This window comes from Phragmites australis, chromosome 17 (assembly GCF_958298935.1).
Source record: "Phragmites australis chromosome 17, lpPhrAust1.1, whole genome shotgun sequence".
Taxonomy (NCBI): Eukaryota; Viridiplantae; Streptophyta; class Magnoliopsida; order Poales; family Poaceae; genus Phragmites; species Phragmites australis.
The window spans coordinates 7,480,687-7,497,580 of NC_084937.1; the positions used below are offsets into that span (position 1 = coordinate 7,480,687).

General features: G+C 44.6%; 1 protein-coding gene across 1 annotated transcript; it reads right to left on the bottom strand.

The window, feature by feature from the left end:
* Positions 1-8,385: 8,385 nt before the first annotated feature.
* LOC133897960 (thiohydroximate-O-sulfate sulfur/sulfate-lyase (nitrile-forming) NSP5) lies at positions 8,386-10,704 on the bottom strand. The gene is made up of 2 exons (XM_062338795.1): positions 10,554-10,704; positions 8,386-9,573 (listed from the first exon to the last, which is right to left on the bottom strand). The coding sequence occupies exons 1-2, from the start codon at positions 10,572-10,574 to the stop codon at positions 8,611-8,613; spliced, it is 984 nt and encodes a 327-aa protein (XP_062194779.1). The 5' UTR covers positions 10,575-10,704; the 3' UTR covers positions 8,386-8,610.
* Between the last annotated feature and the right edge of the window lie 6,190 nt (positions 10,705-16,894).

Consider the following 16,894-nt stretch of genomic DNA (forward strand, 5'->3'; position numbering starts at 1 on the left):
TTCTTAAATGGCCTTATTAATGACCTAGTATATGTTGAATAACCCCCTGGTTTCGAAGATCCTAGATATCCTAATCATGTTTATAGGTTGGTCAAGGCGCTTTATGGACTCAAGCAAGCCCCACGAGCTTGGTATGAACACCTACGTGACTTCCTCATCAACCAAGGATTCAAGATCGGGAGGGTGGACACCACATTGTTCACAAAAATCATCGACAATGAGCTCTTCTTTTGTCAAATTTATGTTGATGATATAATATTTGGTTCAGCTAACAAAGAGTTTTGCAAGGAATTTGGTGACATGATGTCTAGGGAGTTCGAGATGTCGATGATTGGCGAGCTAAATTACTTTCTTGGATTTCAAATCAAGCAATTGAAGGAAGGGACATTCATCCATCAAGAGAAGTACATGAGGGATATCCTCAAGAAGTTTAAGATGGAAGAGTGCAAGCCAATCAAGACCCCCATGCCTACAAATGGACATCTCGACTTGGATGAAACGGGTAAATCGATTGACCAAAAACTCTATCGTTCTATGATTGGGTCACTCCTTTACCTTACCGCATCTAGGCCCGATATTATGTTTAGTGTATGCATGTGTGCTCGTTTTCAAGCTAATCCTAAGGAATCACATCTTAGCGCAGTAAAAAGAATCATTAGATACCTAAAGCATACACCTAGCATAGGCTTGTGGTACCCGAAAGGCGCTAGTTTCGTACTCCTGGGATACTCGGATTTGGACTTTGCCGGATGCCGTGTGGATCGCAAGAGTACTTCGGGTGGGTGCCACTTGCTAGGGCGATCCCTAGTCTCTTGGAGTTCTAAGAAGCAAAACTCAGTAGCCTTGTCCACAGCTGAAGCAGAATACATTGCCGCCGGAGCATGTTGTGCTCAAATCCTCTATATGAAGCAAACCTTGTTAGATTTTGGTGTTCATCTAGATAAAGTTCCACTCCTTTGTGATAATGAGAGTGCCGTAAAAATTGCTAACAATCCCGTTCAACACTCCCGCACAAAGCACATTGATATCTGTCATCACTTTTTAAGAGACCATGTGGCTAACAATGATATCTCCCTTAGTAGTGTTCGATTGGAAGATCAATTGGCGGATATCTTCACTAAACCTCTAGATGAAGCCACTTTTAGTAGATTGCGAAATGAACTAAATGTGATCGATGCTTCTAATGTTATGTGATACCTTGTCATATAGATGCATTCATAATAGGACCTTGTCTAACCTTCTCTAGATAATAGTGAACATGGGTTTTGCTTGAGATGGTGGGTCACTAGTTCTTCTCAAGGCATGCTGTTGGGTTCACTATGAAGAAGCTTGAGAAGGGAAGTAATATGACAAGATAGATTAATTCTATGCTTCACATTCGCATGTCATATAGTATGCACTCATGTTTACTTTCATGAATGAACCTTGCATTGGCGGTAGAGAGATCACAAAGGAGAATATCACTCTTTGAGATGGTTGTTCACTCTTGATGTGAGCATACAACTCTATAAGTGTGCTTAAATTGATATAAGTGCTTAATGCCAATTGAGTCATATCCTATCGAATTTAAAGTCTTAATCTTTAAGTTCGTAGGAAATATGGCTCAAACATTTCCATTTGAGTTCCATCTCTTGCTCTTTGGTTCTTATTTGCCTACTTCAAAAATTATAGCCTTTTGGCAAATATTTGCAAAGGAGTGTTTGAGAGGGTAAAGATTTCGCTCAAACCGGTCCAAATATGTGTTTTGTTGAGTGATTTGTCTAAAAATTTGGACTCGGTAAGAGATTTTAGTTCAGCGCAACATTCTATCACAAAATGATCCGGCGTTTGCTCAGAGTCATCACCGGATTATCCGGTCAGTTCAATGAGAATGAAATAAAAAAGGACTTGCACCGGAAGGTCCGGTGTTCAGCACACGTCTCATAGGAACATCCAGCGTGCAGAAGATACTGTTTTGGACAGATTAAAAGTGCTCTCTGGAAAATTTGTTCCGGTGTTCAATACATGACTTAGAGGACCATCCGGCGTACATAAGATGTTTCTTCAGCAGTTTAAAAGCTCTCTAGAAAATTTGTTCCAGCGTATATCCGGTGTTCGGTAGCCGAGTCACCGGACTATTCGGCGCTCTCAATCTAGGGCGAATATGTCTCTGGATTTTTGATCCGGTGGCTTTCCGGTGTTAAAATCTTATGACAGCGGAACTTCCGGCGTTCATAAATTGTGTGGGGCCCGCCTGTCATATAAGCCTTTCGTCGAGCGTTCTCTCTTCTTACCTCCTGTCGCCGCGTCGAATCCGCCGCCCGTCCTCTCCCTCATCGCCGACCGCATTCGCCGTCGCTGCACCGAGCAGCACCAACCTCCCAAAGCGCCGCCACCACCGCCGTTCTCCGCGTGGCCGCCTTTCTCTGTCGAGCTCCCGGCATCTTTTTCCGAAGCGCCGCCGCCGCCGGTTTTCCTCCGCGTCGCCGAAGTCCAACACCGCTGGTGACTTCCGCGTCGAGATCACCTCCTCACTGCCATCTCCTTCAAATCCTAAGCGTGGTGAGCTTCAAATCCTGTTCAAATCCTCAATCACTCAAACCCTAGCCAAATTAAATGAATTTCATGCAAAATTCCTCAAATTTCATCCAAATTTCTTCAAATTTTGAGCAAATAGTGTTGCTGTAGCTAATCTTTCATCAATGTCACATACATATTCATCGATCCATGATGAATTTGGTTAAATTCATACAAATTCAAGAAAATTTAGTCGAATTCGATCAAATTTCATTCAAATTCCATCAAATCTTTAGCAAAATTTGCATCACTCCCTTAATCTTCAACTCATCAACAGCAACTACATATACATTCATCGATTCATGCTTCAATTGGTCAAAATTATGCATATTTAAACAAAATCTATTCAAATTCATGCAAATCCGAGTCAAAATCTTGAAAAATTGTGACAATTAACTTTCAATTATCAAAACCTGAATATATGTTCATCATTTTTGAGTTTCAGTTAATCAATTCATCAAAAATAATCCAATGTTCTCTTAGCTTCTTAATTTTCATCAAATTGATCTCAAATACTCTGCAAATTGATCCATCATCTTATATCGCAATCCAATTCTAGCATAATCATCTTTTTCATCCTTTACATGCTTAGGGTCTGTTTCAGATTCTCTCATTGCCAAAATCTCATACACTCTATGTGATCTCTCATCTCGGTATTATCTTGTATCTCTTCAGATGGGTCGAGAGCGCACTGACAAAGGCAAAGGCAAGATGGTTAAGAAGGCCAAGAGAACTCCATCTGAGAAGGAGTGGGAGAGAGCTACTGCGGCCGTAGATGCCTATAACAGGCAGCAGCAGGGTCAGGGGATCCAGATCAGAGATTCTACCACCCCTGTTCGGCGGTTGACTCGCTCTCGCTCTGCCAGAGGAGTGAGTTCGACACCTTCCGGTCAGTCAGATAGCGGGAAGAGGGCTCGTCAGGAGCCAGAGCCTGAGGAGGAGGAGCAGCAGCAGCAGTCAGCAGAGCCACAGCCACAGGCCGAGAGGCGGTTACGTGACTTGACATCTTACAAGTCACCAAAAGTTAAGAAGCTGAGATTCGTGCCCATTGATGAGTGGTTCCCTGAGGAGAGAGAAGAGGGAACAGATCCGAGATTCCACACCCTCTTGCAGGAGAGCTTCTATGTCTCATATCAGAAGCTGAAGGTTAGCTTGAGTATCCACAAGACACTTAACTGGAGATATATGAGGATAGCTGCAGGGGGAGCTGATGTGAGGCGTCACTTTGATTCTATCCCAGGCCTCACTGATTTGCTGACAGATGTGGATCACTACGTAGAGGATTGGGTGAGAGTATTCTATGCCATAGCCTGGATTGTAGAGGATCGGTCATTTGTACAGTTTATGTTCCACGGAGATTTTCAGAGGCTATACCGGGCAGACATTCTAGAGGCCTTGAGACTGCAGGAGTCTGACAGGAGCCTGCATGAGATCGTCTATCCAGGTGCCAGTGCTCCTCGCCGTGGTCTGACAGGAGGGATTTTCCCGACTGATGATCAGATCCGTCCGTTGTTCAGGCTGCCATTCCCTCCAGGATCTGCCAGACATGCTGATCCCTGAGGTGCGCGTCATTCATAATGCGCTGAGGCACAGTCTATTACCGAGGATTGGGAACGCCGAGTCGATCACTAGCCTTCAGCAGTGGCTTATCCTCTCTATCTTCACTCACCAGCCATTCGATATTGTGGATTTCATTCTGTGTGAGATTGAGGATGTGATCGCTGATGGGATGACGATGGTCAGGCAGCAGCCATATGCGCATATTATCTCTTTCTTGCTTGCTCAGACCACCAGACTGAAGGGTTGCGGGTAGGCTACGCTAGCACAAAATAAATTTTCTCTACCGCATTCAACCAGGAAGCCATGCGAGTAGGGGATCATGAATCGTTACCACTTGACGAGCAGTGCAGCGGAAGAAGAGTTGGAGCAGACCAATCCAACATCGTGCGCGTCAAGTAGTCGATCATCAACCTCGTCCCGAGCACCTTCCGAGTACTCGCGAGTACCCCGAGCACGTCCCGAGCACCCCCGAGCAGATCAGCACCGCAATAGTAGCAGCGCCTCTACGGTATCCACACGTACAAGGCTGGAATCGCCGTGCGCCGGTGTGCTAGCACCGCGCGCCGCCAGGGTTTTTGGTGGCAAGATCTGTTTTCTGGAAAAACTCAATGCGCCTTGGCCCCTGCCTATTCTTATATAGAGCACGCTAATGGGCCTTTAATCAACATTAAAGCCCATTATGACTCTAAACCCTAATGGTCCTTTAATCAACATTAAAGCCCATTAGTAGATCCAATCCGCAAACTCGATCGCCTCTAGGGCATATCACCAACACAGACCACCGGAGTTTTTCGAGACATATGAGTCGTCCAGGTCCTTCAAGGTGTATGCTCCAGCTCCTCCTACAGATAGACGACGTGGTCAGCGAGCAATGGCTCACGCCCAGGAGCAGATCCCTCCTGAGGACAGAGAGAGAGCAGCTGCTGAGGAGGAGGCTCTTGCAGAGGCCGAGGCTGATCTACCACAGGCATTCCTGGATATAGCGTTTGACAGTGACTCCGACTCTTTGGATCACAAGTTTTTACCGCCTCTTCCTCGACGACATGATCACGAGGCAGGCGGGTCTGCTCAGGGTATGCAGCATTCAGCCTCAGTTCCTTCAGCACCTGAGTCGACCCCCCCAGTGCCACCTCCTGCTACATCCTCTTCAGAGTTCTCACAGTTTCTGCAGCAGATGCAGCAGCAACAGCAGATGTTGGTACAGCAGCAGCAGATGATCATTTAGCAGCAGGCAGCTCAGGAGGAGAGGCAGCTGAAGTATCAGGCTGATATCATTCGCCAGCAGGAGCAGCAGACTTTGATTATTCAGTCTCTCCAGTAGCAGCAGCAGGCCATGCTTGCAGCACTTCTGCAGCAGGCTCTGTCGGTCGATAGAGAGACAAACACTCGACTCTTCTCATACCTCCTCCAGCAGCCTGGTCAGCAACTTCCAGTATCAGCTCCTAGCCCTCTCCCTGCCGGCACCACCAGTTTGCTCAGCACTCCGGAGTCCAGCTTTCCACTGTCTTCTCTTTTGGCATATGGAGTTCTCCCAGAGCCTGTCGGCACATCTCAGAGGCCAGTGTTACCATCCCTGACTTCACCTTTGCCCACTGGTCCTCTACGCTTCGAGGATACTCCGCAGCCGACAGTCCCTGAGCAGCAGCAGCCCGTTGTGCATCCACCAGCTACTGAGCCTGCACCTGACGCACCAGATGCCACTCTTCAGTCAGTGCAGCGTCAGATTGATGAGGCGACATCAACTACGGGGCATAGTCCATCCAGTTCTGATGATGGCTCCCAGTTCGTCGTAGCCCCCTCTTCTACCACAGATCCTCAGTCTCCTACCGCTCCAGATTTTTAGTTGTGTCCTAGTTTCCTCTTTTTGGTGCTTCGATGCCAAAGGGGGAGAGTCTAGTGATAGGGGGAGTGGGTAGAGAGAGAGTAGCTGCAGGTAGCTGTAGACTTTTGATTCAGGGGGAGAGAGCTTAGATCTTTGGGTAGTCTTTGTTTTGGACTATTGGATCTTTTGATTTTTTGATGTAATGGCAGGCCATTTGGTTTTCTATATGGATGTGTTTTTGTCTGTCATTACATTATCTTTCTATGTGCTTAATTCCTATTTTTTCTGTATTACTTTTTCTTATTCAAATTGATATATGCCGATGATTGCATAGTTGCACTTCAATTTCACATATTTTTAATATATGTGTTGTCATCAATCACCAAAAAGGGGGAGATTGTAGCATCTAGGTCCCTAAGAAAAAGGTAAGAGTTTCGGTGATTAATGACAACCATATCATTGTGACTAACATTTCAACTTTTAAGCAGCATAAAGGGTAAAGAAAAACTTAATTGTCAATGATGCTTTTACACTCTTGCCCGTTAAAAGACTTATATGATGATCAAAGGACCGGAACGTGAAGGATAAGGATCTTCTAGATCTAAGTGTCACAAGGAGATGAAGGACACTTAGAGTAGTATAGGTTCTTTTTCTACTTAGTTTTTTAACCGTACTATAAAGAGGGGTTAAGAGTTGTAGCTCGATGCACACTTGTGACTTTCCATTACTAGGCTAACCTCAAAAAAATCATTGATTCCGAATCTCGAAGGTAGAACTCAAATTGTTTTGAAATAGATAAAATCAGCGAAATTTCAGTTCACCGGATGATCCTCTGTATCAGAGTGAGTTCGTCGGAGTAAATTCCTAAGAGTTCTGACTTGAAAAATTGTTGAAGACCACGCCGGATAGTCCAACGTTCGATAGGTGAAATCACCGGATAAATAGAAAGCAATGAAGTCCAGAACTAATTCTACACATCGGATAGTCCGGCGTAGCAAAATATGATCACCGGATGAATTTATACAGAGAGGTTGTAAACTATCATCTGGCCCATTTCAATACGCTAATGTTCCGCTGTAGGACAGGATTAATCACCGGAGGTTTAACGGCTAATGGAACAGTTAATAGCTATTTTGTTAGAAATATTAGCACCGGATATTCCGTTGTGAAGCGTGTTATTCACACCGGACCTTCCGGCGTTAAGAAAAAGTTCTGGGTTGTTAGGCAACGGCTAATTTTCGATCCTTAGCCTATAAATACCCACTCATTTGGACCTCTCTCTATCTCTTGCGACCCTGTAGCAGCTCATACACTTGGTGTGTCATTTAGAAGCAAGAGATAGAGCACTTGTGTCAATTCCAAGTTCTTAGTTGAAGATTAAGGACTTCTTTGAGTGCTTGAAGAGTAACAAGTGTGTATCTAGCTGTTGTCTAGGCTTGGTCTTTGTCAAGTGAAGCTTGAGGCTTGTTACTCTTGGTGGTTGGCAATACCTAGACGGTCTTGGTGATCGGAGGTTTTCTCGGTGAGCTCTTGGAGGACTTGTGGGAGCCTCGGGAAGAGATAATGTAGTTGGTTTGATGCCCGTCAATCCGGAGATGGAGAAGGGGAAATCAAGAGGGAGCACTTGAGTCTTGGTGACTCAAGGGGGAGCTACATCCTTGGTGGATGCTCCAACGAGGACTAGGGGGAAGTGCTAACTTCTCGAAACCTCGGGAAAAAATCGGTGTTCTCTTCTCCAACTATTTACTTTCCCGCATTTTACTTTGAGTATCTTTGCTATTGCGAGTCTTTCTTTAAAATTCTCTCTCTTGGTTATTTTGCTTATTTAGTTGCCTTGTCCTAGTTTAAATCACGTAATCGCATTCTCTTTTATCTAGGCTAAGGTATTATTTGTTTAAGCAGTAGAAGTTTTAATTAGTGCCCAATTCGATCCTTTCAAGGAGCCATGTGGTGTGTGGCCGGGGCTAAGGAGCTTCGGAGGCTGTGGTCGGGGTAGTTTTGAGGATCCTTCTCCCGTGTGTTTTTATTTTCTTGTATGATGTTGTATATCGGTGCTTAAAATCGTGTTGTACTTTGCTGTCATCTTTTGTAATGAAATGAAGCATAGCTCTCCTACATTTTTGAGGAAAAAAAATAATCCTTTGAAATCGGGTCAAAAGGAAAGCAGGAGGGTAACAAATGAATTGCTAGGGTGAAGTTGTGTTCCCCTGCTCCCTATCTAGTTTTATCACTTTGGAACTAAATGTTTGTTCCTTATCCCTTCAAAAAAAAGAAAAAGAAAAAAGTTCCTTCTTATGCTTTCCTGGAGGCTCATGTCATTCGGGTCAAGAAGTTCTGTTTTAAATTTCAATCAAGTTTTAGCCCAATTTGATAGTCCAGTAGTGTACTTCCTCATCCCTCCAAAGAATGAAATCCTTGTTGCATTGGTATATACCAAATCTACTGAGTAAAAAACAGAAATGTATCAGATACAAGGCGAAACAGAAATACATCAGTCACCATTATTCTCCAATCACACAACATAAAGCATAAATGAACCGAAAATAAAACCAGAGAATCAACAACCACACAAAGATCATCACAGAAACAAGCCTGCAAATGTCACTGAAAGACTTGCACATACATACAGCGTACAGAGCATGCTAGCCACTGGCCACTGGCCCACTCTATGCCTAGCTCCCTGCCTCAAGAACGGGGGCGAAGAAGTAGATGTCGCCGAGCCGGTCGTTCGTCGGCGAGTTGCCGCCGTACACCAGCAGCCCCCGCCGCCCGTTCATCTCCCCCGCCGCGAACGCGCACCACCCGCGAGGCCCCGGGTGGTGCTCGGCGTCGGAGGCGTCGTCCAGCCTTGTCCACGCGCCGGTCTCCGTGTCCAGCGCGAACGCCTCGGCCGAGAACTTGCCAGCGCCGAGGTGGCCGAGGTCGCTGGGGTCCACCTCGCCGCCGAACACCAACACGTGCCTCCCGACCCCGGTGGCGCAGAACACGCTCCGGGGGCTCGGCTTGTCGCCGCCGGTCTCCACCGTGGCCCACTGATCCGTGGCCGGGTCGTAGCAGTGCACGTCGTCGAGCTCCTCCCCACCGAAACCGTACACCACCCACACCTTCCCACCGGCGACGGCCAGCCCTGGGCCGCCTCGGGGCCGGCATGCCTCACCCGGCGACGGCAGCTCCTCCCAGCGCCCGCCTGCGACGTCGTAGGCCCACAGGTCGTTCAGCCGGCCGGCGTCGCCGCACCCTCCAAACACATACACCCAGCCGCCCTCCGCGTCGGTCACCATGGAGTGGTAGCTTCGGTGCGGCGGGCCCTCGGCGCCGGAGGACATCAGCGACCACGTGCCAGTCGCCGTGTTGAAGGAGTAGAGCTCGTTTAACTCCTTGTGCTCCTGGTCGCGGCCGCCGAACATGAAGACCGTGCCACCGATGGTCGCCATGGTCACGCCGACGCGCGGCGGGGGAACGTCGCCCGTGGCGTCGAGCGCGGACCACGTCTGGGTCTTGAGGTCGAAGGCGTACATGGTGTTGTCCACGGGCACGCGCGGGGTGAACTCGCCGCCGAACGCGTAGGCCGTGTCGCCGACGAGGGTGATGGCGTGGGAGCTTCGTGCTCCCGGGCCAGCTCCCTTCTGCTCAAGCTGGGTGATTAATCGTGACATGTTACTGATAGTTTTAGAAGCATTGCAAGAACAAGTGAGAAATGGAAAATATTCAGCCATAATCTCCCCTGAATATCTAAATTTCACAAGAATCTATTGCTGAAACAAGCTCCTGAGACCCTCAATTGAGGCCAAAATTCAGCATAAATCAGCTGCTGAAAATTGAGGAAATTGTTTTTGAGAGTAGCAAGATGGCGGATGCAAATTGAGACAAAATAAGAGTAGCGGAACAAGATCAGCTCTAAGTTCTCACATGCGTGTCAGAATTTCAAGAACTGTGGGTATGCTGGTGATTTGGTAAGATGAACTGGCTCCGGAATTGGTGGAAGGTAGCATTGATCTTCCAGGAAGGTGCACTCTGTTTGCATAAATCAATTGGTAGATCGGCTAACGGTGACCCCTACAAATTCGGGCTTAATATTATCTGAAATCATAAACTTCTTCATTTTCTGACTTCCTAAAGAGTTGATAGCTCTGAAATTTCGGTGTAATATTATCTGGAATTGTTGGTACAGCAAAAGTTGAAACATCATATGCCACTTGGGAGTTGGGGGACAGCTAAAGAAGTTGTTGACACATACTTTTGTGGTGTGGTGTTACTTCAGCAAAATTTCACCATCTGGGGCTTCCTGTCAACATGCCTTGGCATCAGGAAGATCCAGGCAAGGCAGAGATCCCCTCTTGAAATCTTGAAACAATTACTATCACCAAGACACCAATTAACTTTCAACACAAGTCACTACCACCCCACTCCACTACACTGCAAATGACCTTGCATCAAGAACCAAATTTCTTGCCTGAACCTCCCCAAATCAAAACTAAATCCAAATACGATTCAAAATTCAGAAACATCTCAAGAACGGTAAGCGGCGAAAAAGTTGCACATGCTAGTAAGAATTAAGCGAACCATAAGAAAAATGAAGCAGGAAGCTAGCTAGGGAAGGGGGAGACTCAGATACCTTCACCCAGGTGCTAGCCATTGCCACCAACAGCTCGGAGCTCTGCTTCCTGTGCTCTGTTCTGCTCTGTTGCCGCTCTTATTTCTGTTTGGTCTGACCAAGTGATGGCCAGGTGGCATCATCACTTGCTTCATCAATCCAACCACTGGTTTTGGAAAGAATTACCATTTAGCCACTGAGTTTTCTTGGCACTCTCTCTCTGTGAAAGTAGTTCCTTTTTCTTTTTTTCTTTTGGGTTTCGAATTAGGCATTTGGTATTTGGAGGGGCAGGCGTCCATTGGGCAGTCTTCCTGTGACGAGCGTTGCAGCACGCATGAACCAATAATTTGTATCACATGTAAATCTAGTCCTATTGGTAAACCAGGCTATCCCAAGGTTTAATTAGGAAATTTATAATTACAGAAAAACGTGCTCGAGGTGTAATTTTGCAATTACGTCACCCTGAAAAGAATCCTGCTAATGTAACAAAGTGTGTGATTTTACCCCGGGAAACTTTTTATTATACAAATAGCGGGCTTTCTATATTAGTAGCAGGTGACATCACAACAATTAGAAAGTAAATTAGTTCTTCTAAAACAGGTTAGTCATTGGATCTTTCGAAGGATAAGTGTAATAATGATCTAATCATTCATTTTGAAGGAAAAAACTAACTATGTGTGTGATTAACATAGACTAGAAATGAAATATCATGGAATAGTTCCCCATGTGTTTCGTGGATATAGTCCATGTGCTACTTTTCTTTTTTTATATCATAACTCATGCATAAAGTCTGAAAGTATCCAACTCTTTGCACTTAAGATTCTAGATGAACAACATATCACCATCAGCCTTTTAACGTAGGACATATTTGGTAGAGCTTTAGCTCTAAGAATTTTTAGAGTTGGATATACTTAGGGATGTTTGAATTCTTGGCTTCAAAAATTGCTAGAGCTGAAGCTATGAGTAAATTAAGGATGTTTGAATCAACCATCTTACTCATGTTTTGGACTAAAAATGAAATCTTAAACTACTTTATTCTAGCTTATAAACTCTATTCCAGCATAAATTCAGAAACTAGAGTTATACAAAACATGCCATTAAGAACAAATTATATTTTTGTCTTCTTCAATAACACTAGGGTCTTACAATGGGAACATGTTTTCCTATGAACATGACAGTGGAATTGCTGATTATGTCTAGTGATGTGCGTAGATTCTTAGGATACCATGTGGTGTTGTTCGTCATCGCTGTCTAGCATGCAGGTGAGTTGCTTGGTATGCATGCGCCTGATGCCAAAAACCATCGAGGGTGAAACAAATCTAGCGAAGGGCTCATGTGGCATTCTTGTAATTACGAGGCATATATGCTGGGTTGAATGTCCATTTCCTAAAAGCTACACGATTTCACGCCGTCTTGTTTGTCACATATTTCCCGGTAGTGCTTGATGATTGGACCTATCAACTTAACAACCACACATCCACACTCAAACAAGCTTTTGATGTACTAGAATAATAGCAAGTGATGAGTACGATAAATGGACAATGACTGAGAACAATAAAGTAAGTGATAATTAAGATATCATTAGGAGTTAATTGGGTGCTTAGGTGGAGCAACTATCAGATTACACCACGGTGAGGTGTGCACCCATTGTTTTGGCTACAAGCTGGGTTGGTGGTATTATTGAATTGATCATTAGGATATGTGTGTGCACATTGTTTTGGTTACAAGCTGGGTAGGCGGTATCGTTGAGTGGATCATTAGGATATGTGCATGAAAGATCATTCAGATACTACAAACTTTCAAACCACATCTGTTTACAAAATTTAAGGGTATGGTGTACATCCACCACCTAGATTTCTATTGGCTTGAATTGAGTGGACCATCGTTCTTCGTATGAGTGCTTTACTATTTGTTAATAATGGAATAAAATATATTCCAGCCACTACATTTAAAGATGTATAAATCCGTTCACTATTACATAGTTTTTGTTATGATGTAGACTGCATCTACCATATAACCACAATTCACCAACTAAGCAAATAAGATTTAACAAATAGATAATGTTTATCTCACTACGCCAGAACAACACATTAGTGACGAATGATAATCGTCATTAGTAACGGTTATAGCATCCATCACTCTTATTGTGTTACTAATAATAAAACATTAGTGACAGGTTGTGACCCATCACTAATAACAATCACTAGTGATGGGTCATAATTGAGATCCATCACTAAAATACGTCTCCTATGATCTGAGCAGGTATGTTGCCCATTACTGTGACCGTCATTAGTGATGGATGTATATACCACCAGTCACTAATTATCGATCCCCGGTGACAGATAACTTTCCAACCCGTCTTTGGGACTTGGTCATTAGTGATGGGTGTTAACTACAAACCATCACTACTGACCGAGTCATCAGTGACGGTTTCTTACTACCCGTCATCGGTTACTAAGTCATTAGTGACGGGTAGATTTTCAACCCGCCTGTGGGACTTAGTCATTACTGATGGGTGATAACAACAACCCGTCACTAGTGATCAAGTTATTAGTAACGGGTGTATTTACCACCTATCACTAATTAACTAGAACCAGTGACAGGTAGCTACAACCCATCGCTGGTGTTATGAGTCATTAGTGATGGGTATCTTTTCACCCCATCTCTAATGATTGAGTTCCAAAGACGGGTTGGAAAGCTATTCGTCACTGGGATTCGGTCGTTAGTGACGGGTGAATTTACCACCTGTCACTAATAGTCTCGTCTCCCGAAGGGATTTACCTTTTTTCTGGTTGCATCCTGAAGCAATGTCAGGATTCAGCAGCCGTCTTCTCCTACAAATAAGACACATCCAGATACATTCATGCCATAATCACCATTCATTTCAAGATATATACCCACATAGACCAAGTCATGAGATATGCAACCACAAATTACATAATCAAAAGTCCTCGAAATGTACAACGATGCAAGTCCACATCAAGAGCTCGAATTACATAAGTCAAAAGTGCAACCTCGAATTACATCAAGATAGTTACAAATTACGTAAGTCGAAAGTGCAACCACAAATTACATAAATAAGAGCCCTGCCTCCCTACAATAGAACTCACCTTTCGAAGAGACAACTTCGATCATTAAGAACGAGGCGATCCGTGCTCGAATGTTGGAGAATGCAGAATCCTCGATGTTGCATTCTGATAAGCTAAATTCTTGCTGAATGAAAGTAGTAATGGAAAAAGTATGCAATTAGTGTGAGCAAAATCATTTTATCATTGGGTATTTGTAATGAATAAAAGCAGCTACGAAAAGACTATGCAATTATCTTACATCTAGGGATTTCATATCCTTTGCTGACATGAATAGAAGCATGTGACACGCAACATAGAATCCGCAGGAATTGCCTGGTGGTTGTTGGTGACACTGGAGAGGGAAAAACCGTTAGTTCGAAAGGAAATAATGTAGTAGCAGAGTATTTGCAAATATGTCTGTTGACACGTACCATGAAGACAGTCTTATGTGTTAGTGCGTGGGCTCCTTCAGATCGTACTTTGGATCACAGCGCATATAAATGTCAAAAGCCCTACATGCGAAGATGGATCCAATAGTCAACATTCAATGTAAGTTTGAAAAGTTCAATACGTAACCTAAGTCATGAAGCGCTTACTTGTCAAGGATTTGTTTGACGAAAGTATAGTCACGTTGTCCCTATTCGCCGTTAGGTCCCACCACTGGTCTTGATGAATCGAGGTACCAGACCAACTTCACTTGAGGGCAATGACCAGCAAGATCCAATGGTCACCAGTGTTGTGGGCTACCATCCTGTAGTCCCTCTTCGAAAAGTGGCTCATTACCCTAGCCACATATTCCACAACGAATTCCCTTTGTTGTTCCATCAAAGAAATCGTCAAATTTTGGGGGTCAAGGAATCGGAAGGGCTCCTTCTTCCTCGTTTCTTGTATCAAGTGTCTATAGATAAGAAATTATTTAGATTGGAGAATTTAGTGGTAATAATTAATGAACGTCTAGTTTGAAAGGGCTTACAATGTAAAGCATTGCAATAACCCCACGTCCAGGCCATCGAGGTTGAAGAGGTCATAAAAGTCATTGAAGCCCACGAGGAAGTAGCCGTCCCTAGTCAAGAAGTGATGATTTTGGTAATATAAGATAGTGGAAACCTTCTTCTCTCTACAACCTTGTAGGTAATAATTATGCAACTCAACACAAGGTTGTCTTGCCCGCCGAAATGGATTTGTCGTCAGCAAGGGCTTCCCAAGCTTTAATTTTGTGTTTTCCTCAGTCCAAGCTTCCTCTGTCCAACGCTTCTTGATGATTGAGTCCTTACTAGAGGACTTGGATTTCTTCGATAGGTGCTTCTTGGACCTGGCCTGGATTTCTTCTTCTTCTCTGGGCTGCCCTCAGGTTGCTTACTTATAGATGGCAGAGTGGGCAAAGGCTTTTTCTTCTTCTCTTGGCTACCCTCAGTTTGCTTGACTGTAGAGGGCGAAGTGGGCAAAGACGACACAACTAGCGCATCTCGAGGCTGAGGTTGGGGTAGGTGATGAGGACATCACTCTTTCGGATACACACACACCGAGTATTCCTTCAACAATAGGTCCATTGACACGAGCTCGTGCACGTCAACTAAATCATGAGGTGAGCTCGTTCCTTAGTGTTCCTTTATATTTTGATAAGGATGGGATGCTACTGAATAATTGTGATTTATTGTTACTTAGGAACACGGAAGAAGAACAGCAAGGGCGCCCAAGCCAAGGTGGAGGTCCAATCAAGTTCGAGTCCGTTTCGGAGTCCAAGACCAGCATGCACTAAAATCGTCGCCCAGGACGCATACGGACTCCCTTTTTGACGTTCTACACATGGTTGGAAAGCTAAGGAGATAAGATTTCCAGCAGGAGTGGTCCCATGTCCAAATTGTTTCTGAGTCAACAGGAATGGTCGAAACAAGTGGACGTCCAGAATCTGTCAGGGTGCTGCGCCACCATCTTTTGGGCCGTTGGGCCGTGTAACGTGTTGGAGTCCATTAGGGACGCGTCCAGGGGTCCTTGCCCGACCCTAGTATTTTATATACAGTAGCCGCCACCCTAATTAGGGTTGGGTTTTGCTTAGATATTGATCTACACACAGATTGTGAGATTTTCGCTCTTGTTCCGGACCGACTGGGCCGCCGCAAGTGTTTGTGGAACCCCAACTTCGAGTGCTTGAATTCTATTCGCAATATTTCAGATTGCATCTTCTACGTTCTTGCTTGTGTTCTCGGTACGCTTGCAGGGATTGAGCCTTCTTGGTGAGGTCAATCGCGCGATACGGTTGATAACCAACGGAGCTGTGGTGTAGTGATTGCAAGGGAGACGATCTGTTTGGGTCGAAGCCTTTGGATCATCAACGTCGAGTTCTCCACCCACCAAATTATCGCTACCTATCGGAAGATCAGGCCAACATTTCTCATCAACTGGTATCAGATTTTCAGATTGCACGTTAGGTAATTTCATTTTCCCCTTTAGATTAGTCTGTTTTTCATTACCTAGAGTCCAGAAAAGCCAAAAAAATTCCGTCAATTTCCGCTGCCCTAGAACCCTTTGTGCCTTTGCAATTTTTGTTTTCAGTTGCGCATTGTTGAGCTTGTGTCCGTGGTCGAGTCTTGTTGCTGGTTTTAGAGTCGTGTTCTTGGTTTTTAGTCAACGCTCCGTGCTATTTTGATCATGCCGCTATCCCATCGCCACCATCCCCACCAACAAGTTGAGCCACCACATTACTCGATTTGCCACTGCGAGCCGCCTTGTGTTACTTTCCACCACGCCAACCCTAGATAGGTCGCAAGCCGCCTTGTATCAATTGTACTGCCACCGCTGCCCTCCTTGTTCATCTCGTGATCCTATTGCTTGCAATACCTTAAAGAGGTCAATTTCTGCAAGAGGTGCTTTGAAAAAAAACCGTAACTCGACAGGGGTTCAGTAAAACGGCCATAACTTTCTCATACGGACTCGTAATCAGGCAAAATTTTTTTTCACGGACATCTACAGAAAAAGTTACATCCGTTGCTCCCTACTTCATTGGGTTCCACCAAATTTTTTTTCCCAAATTCGGCTCGGAAGATTGAGTATTCGAGCCGCGAAGTTTCCGCACGCTTTTCAAAGAATGTGCTTGATTTTCTATAGGCCACATCTTGCATCCGTTTGAGCTAAAAATTTCTGTGGTTGTTGTTTGTGTGCTCCTAGTTCAGAAAAAAATATCAGAAAAATACGAATTTTTTTTTCGTGATTCCTACTAGTGCTAAAAGACAAAAAAAGGAGCACATAGAGAACACCCAGATCATTGTGCTATTTGCTGTGTCTTTCTCTGATCAT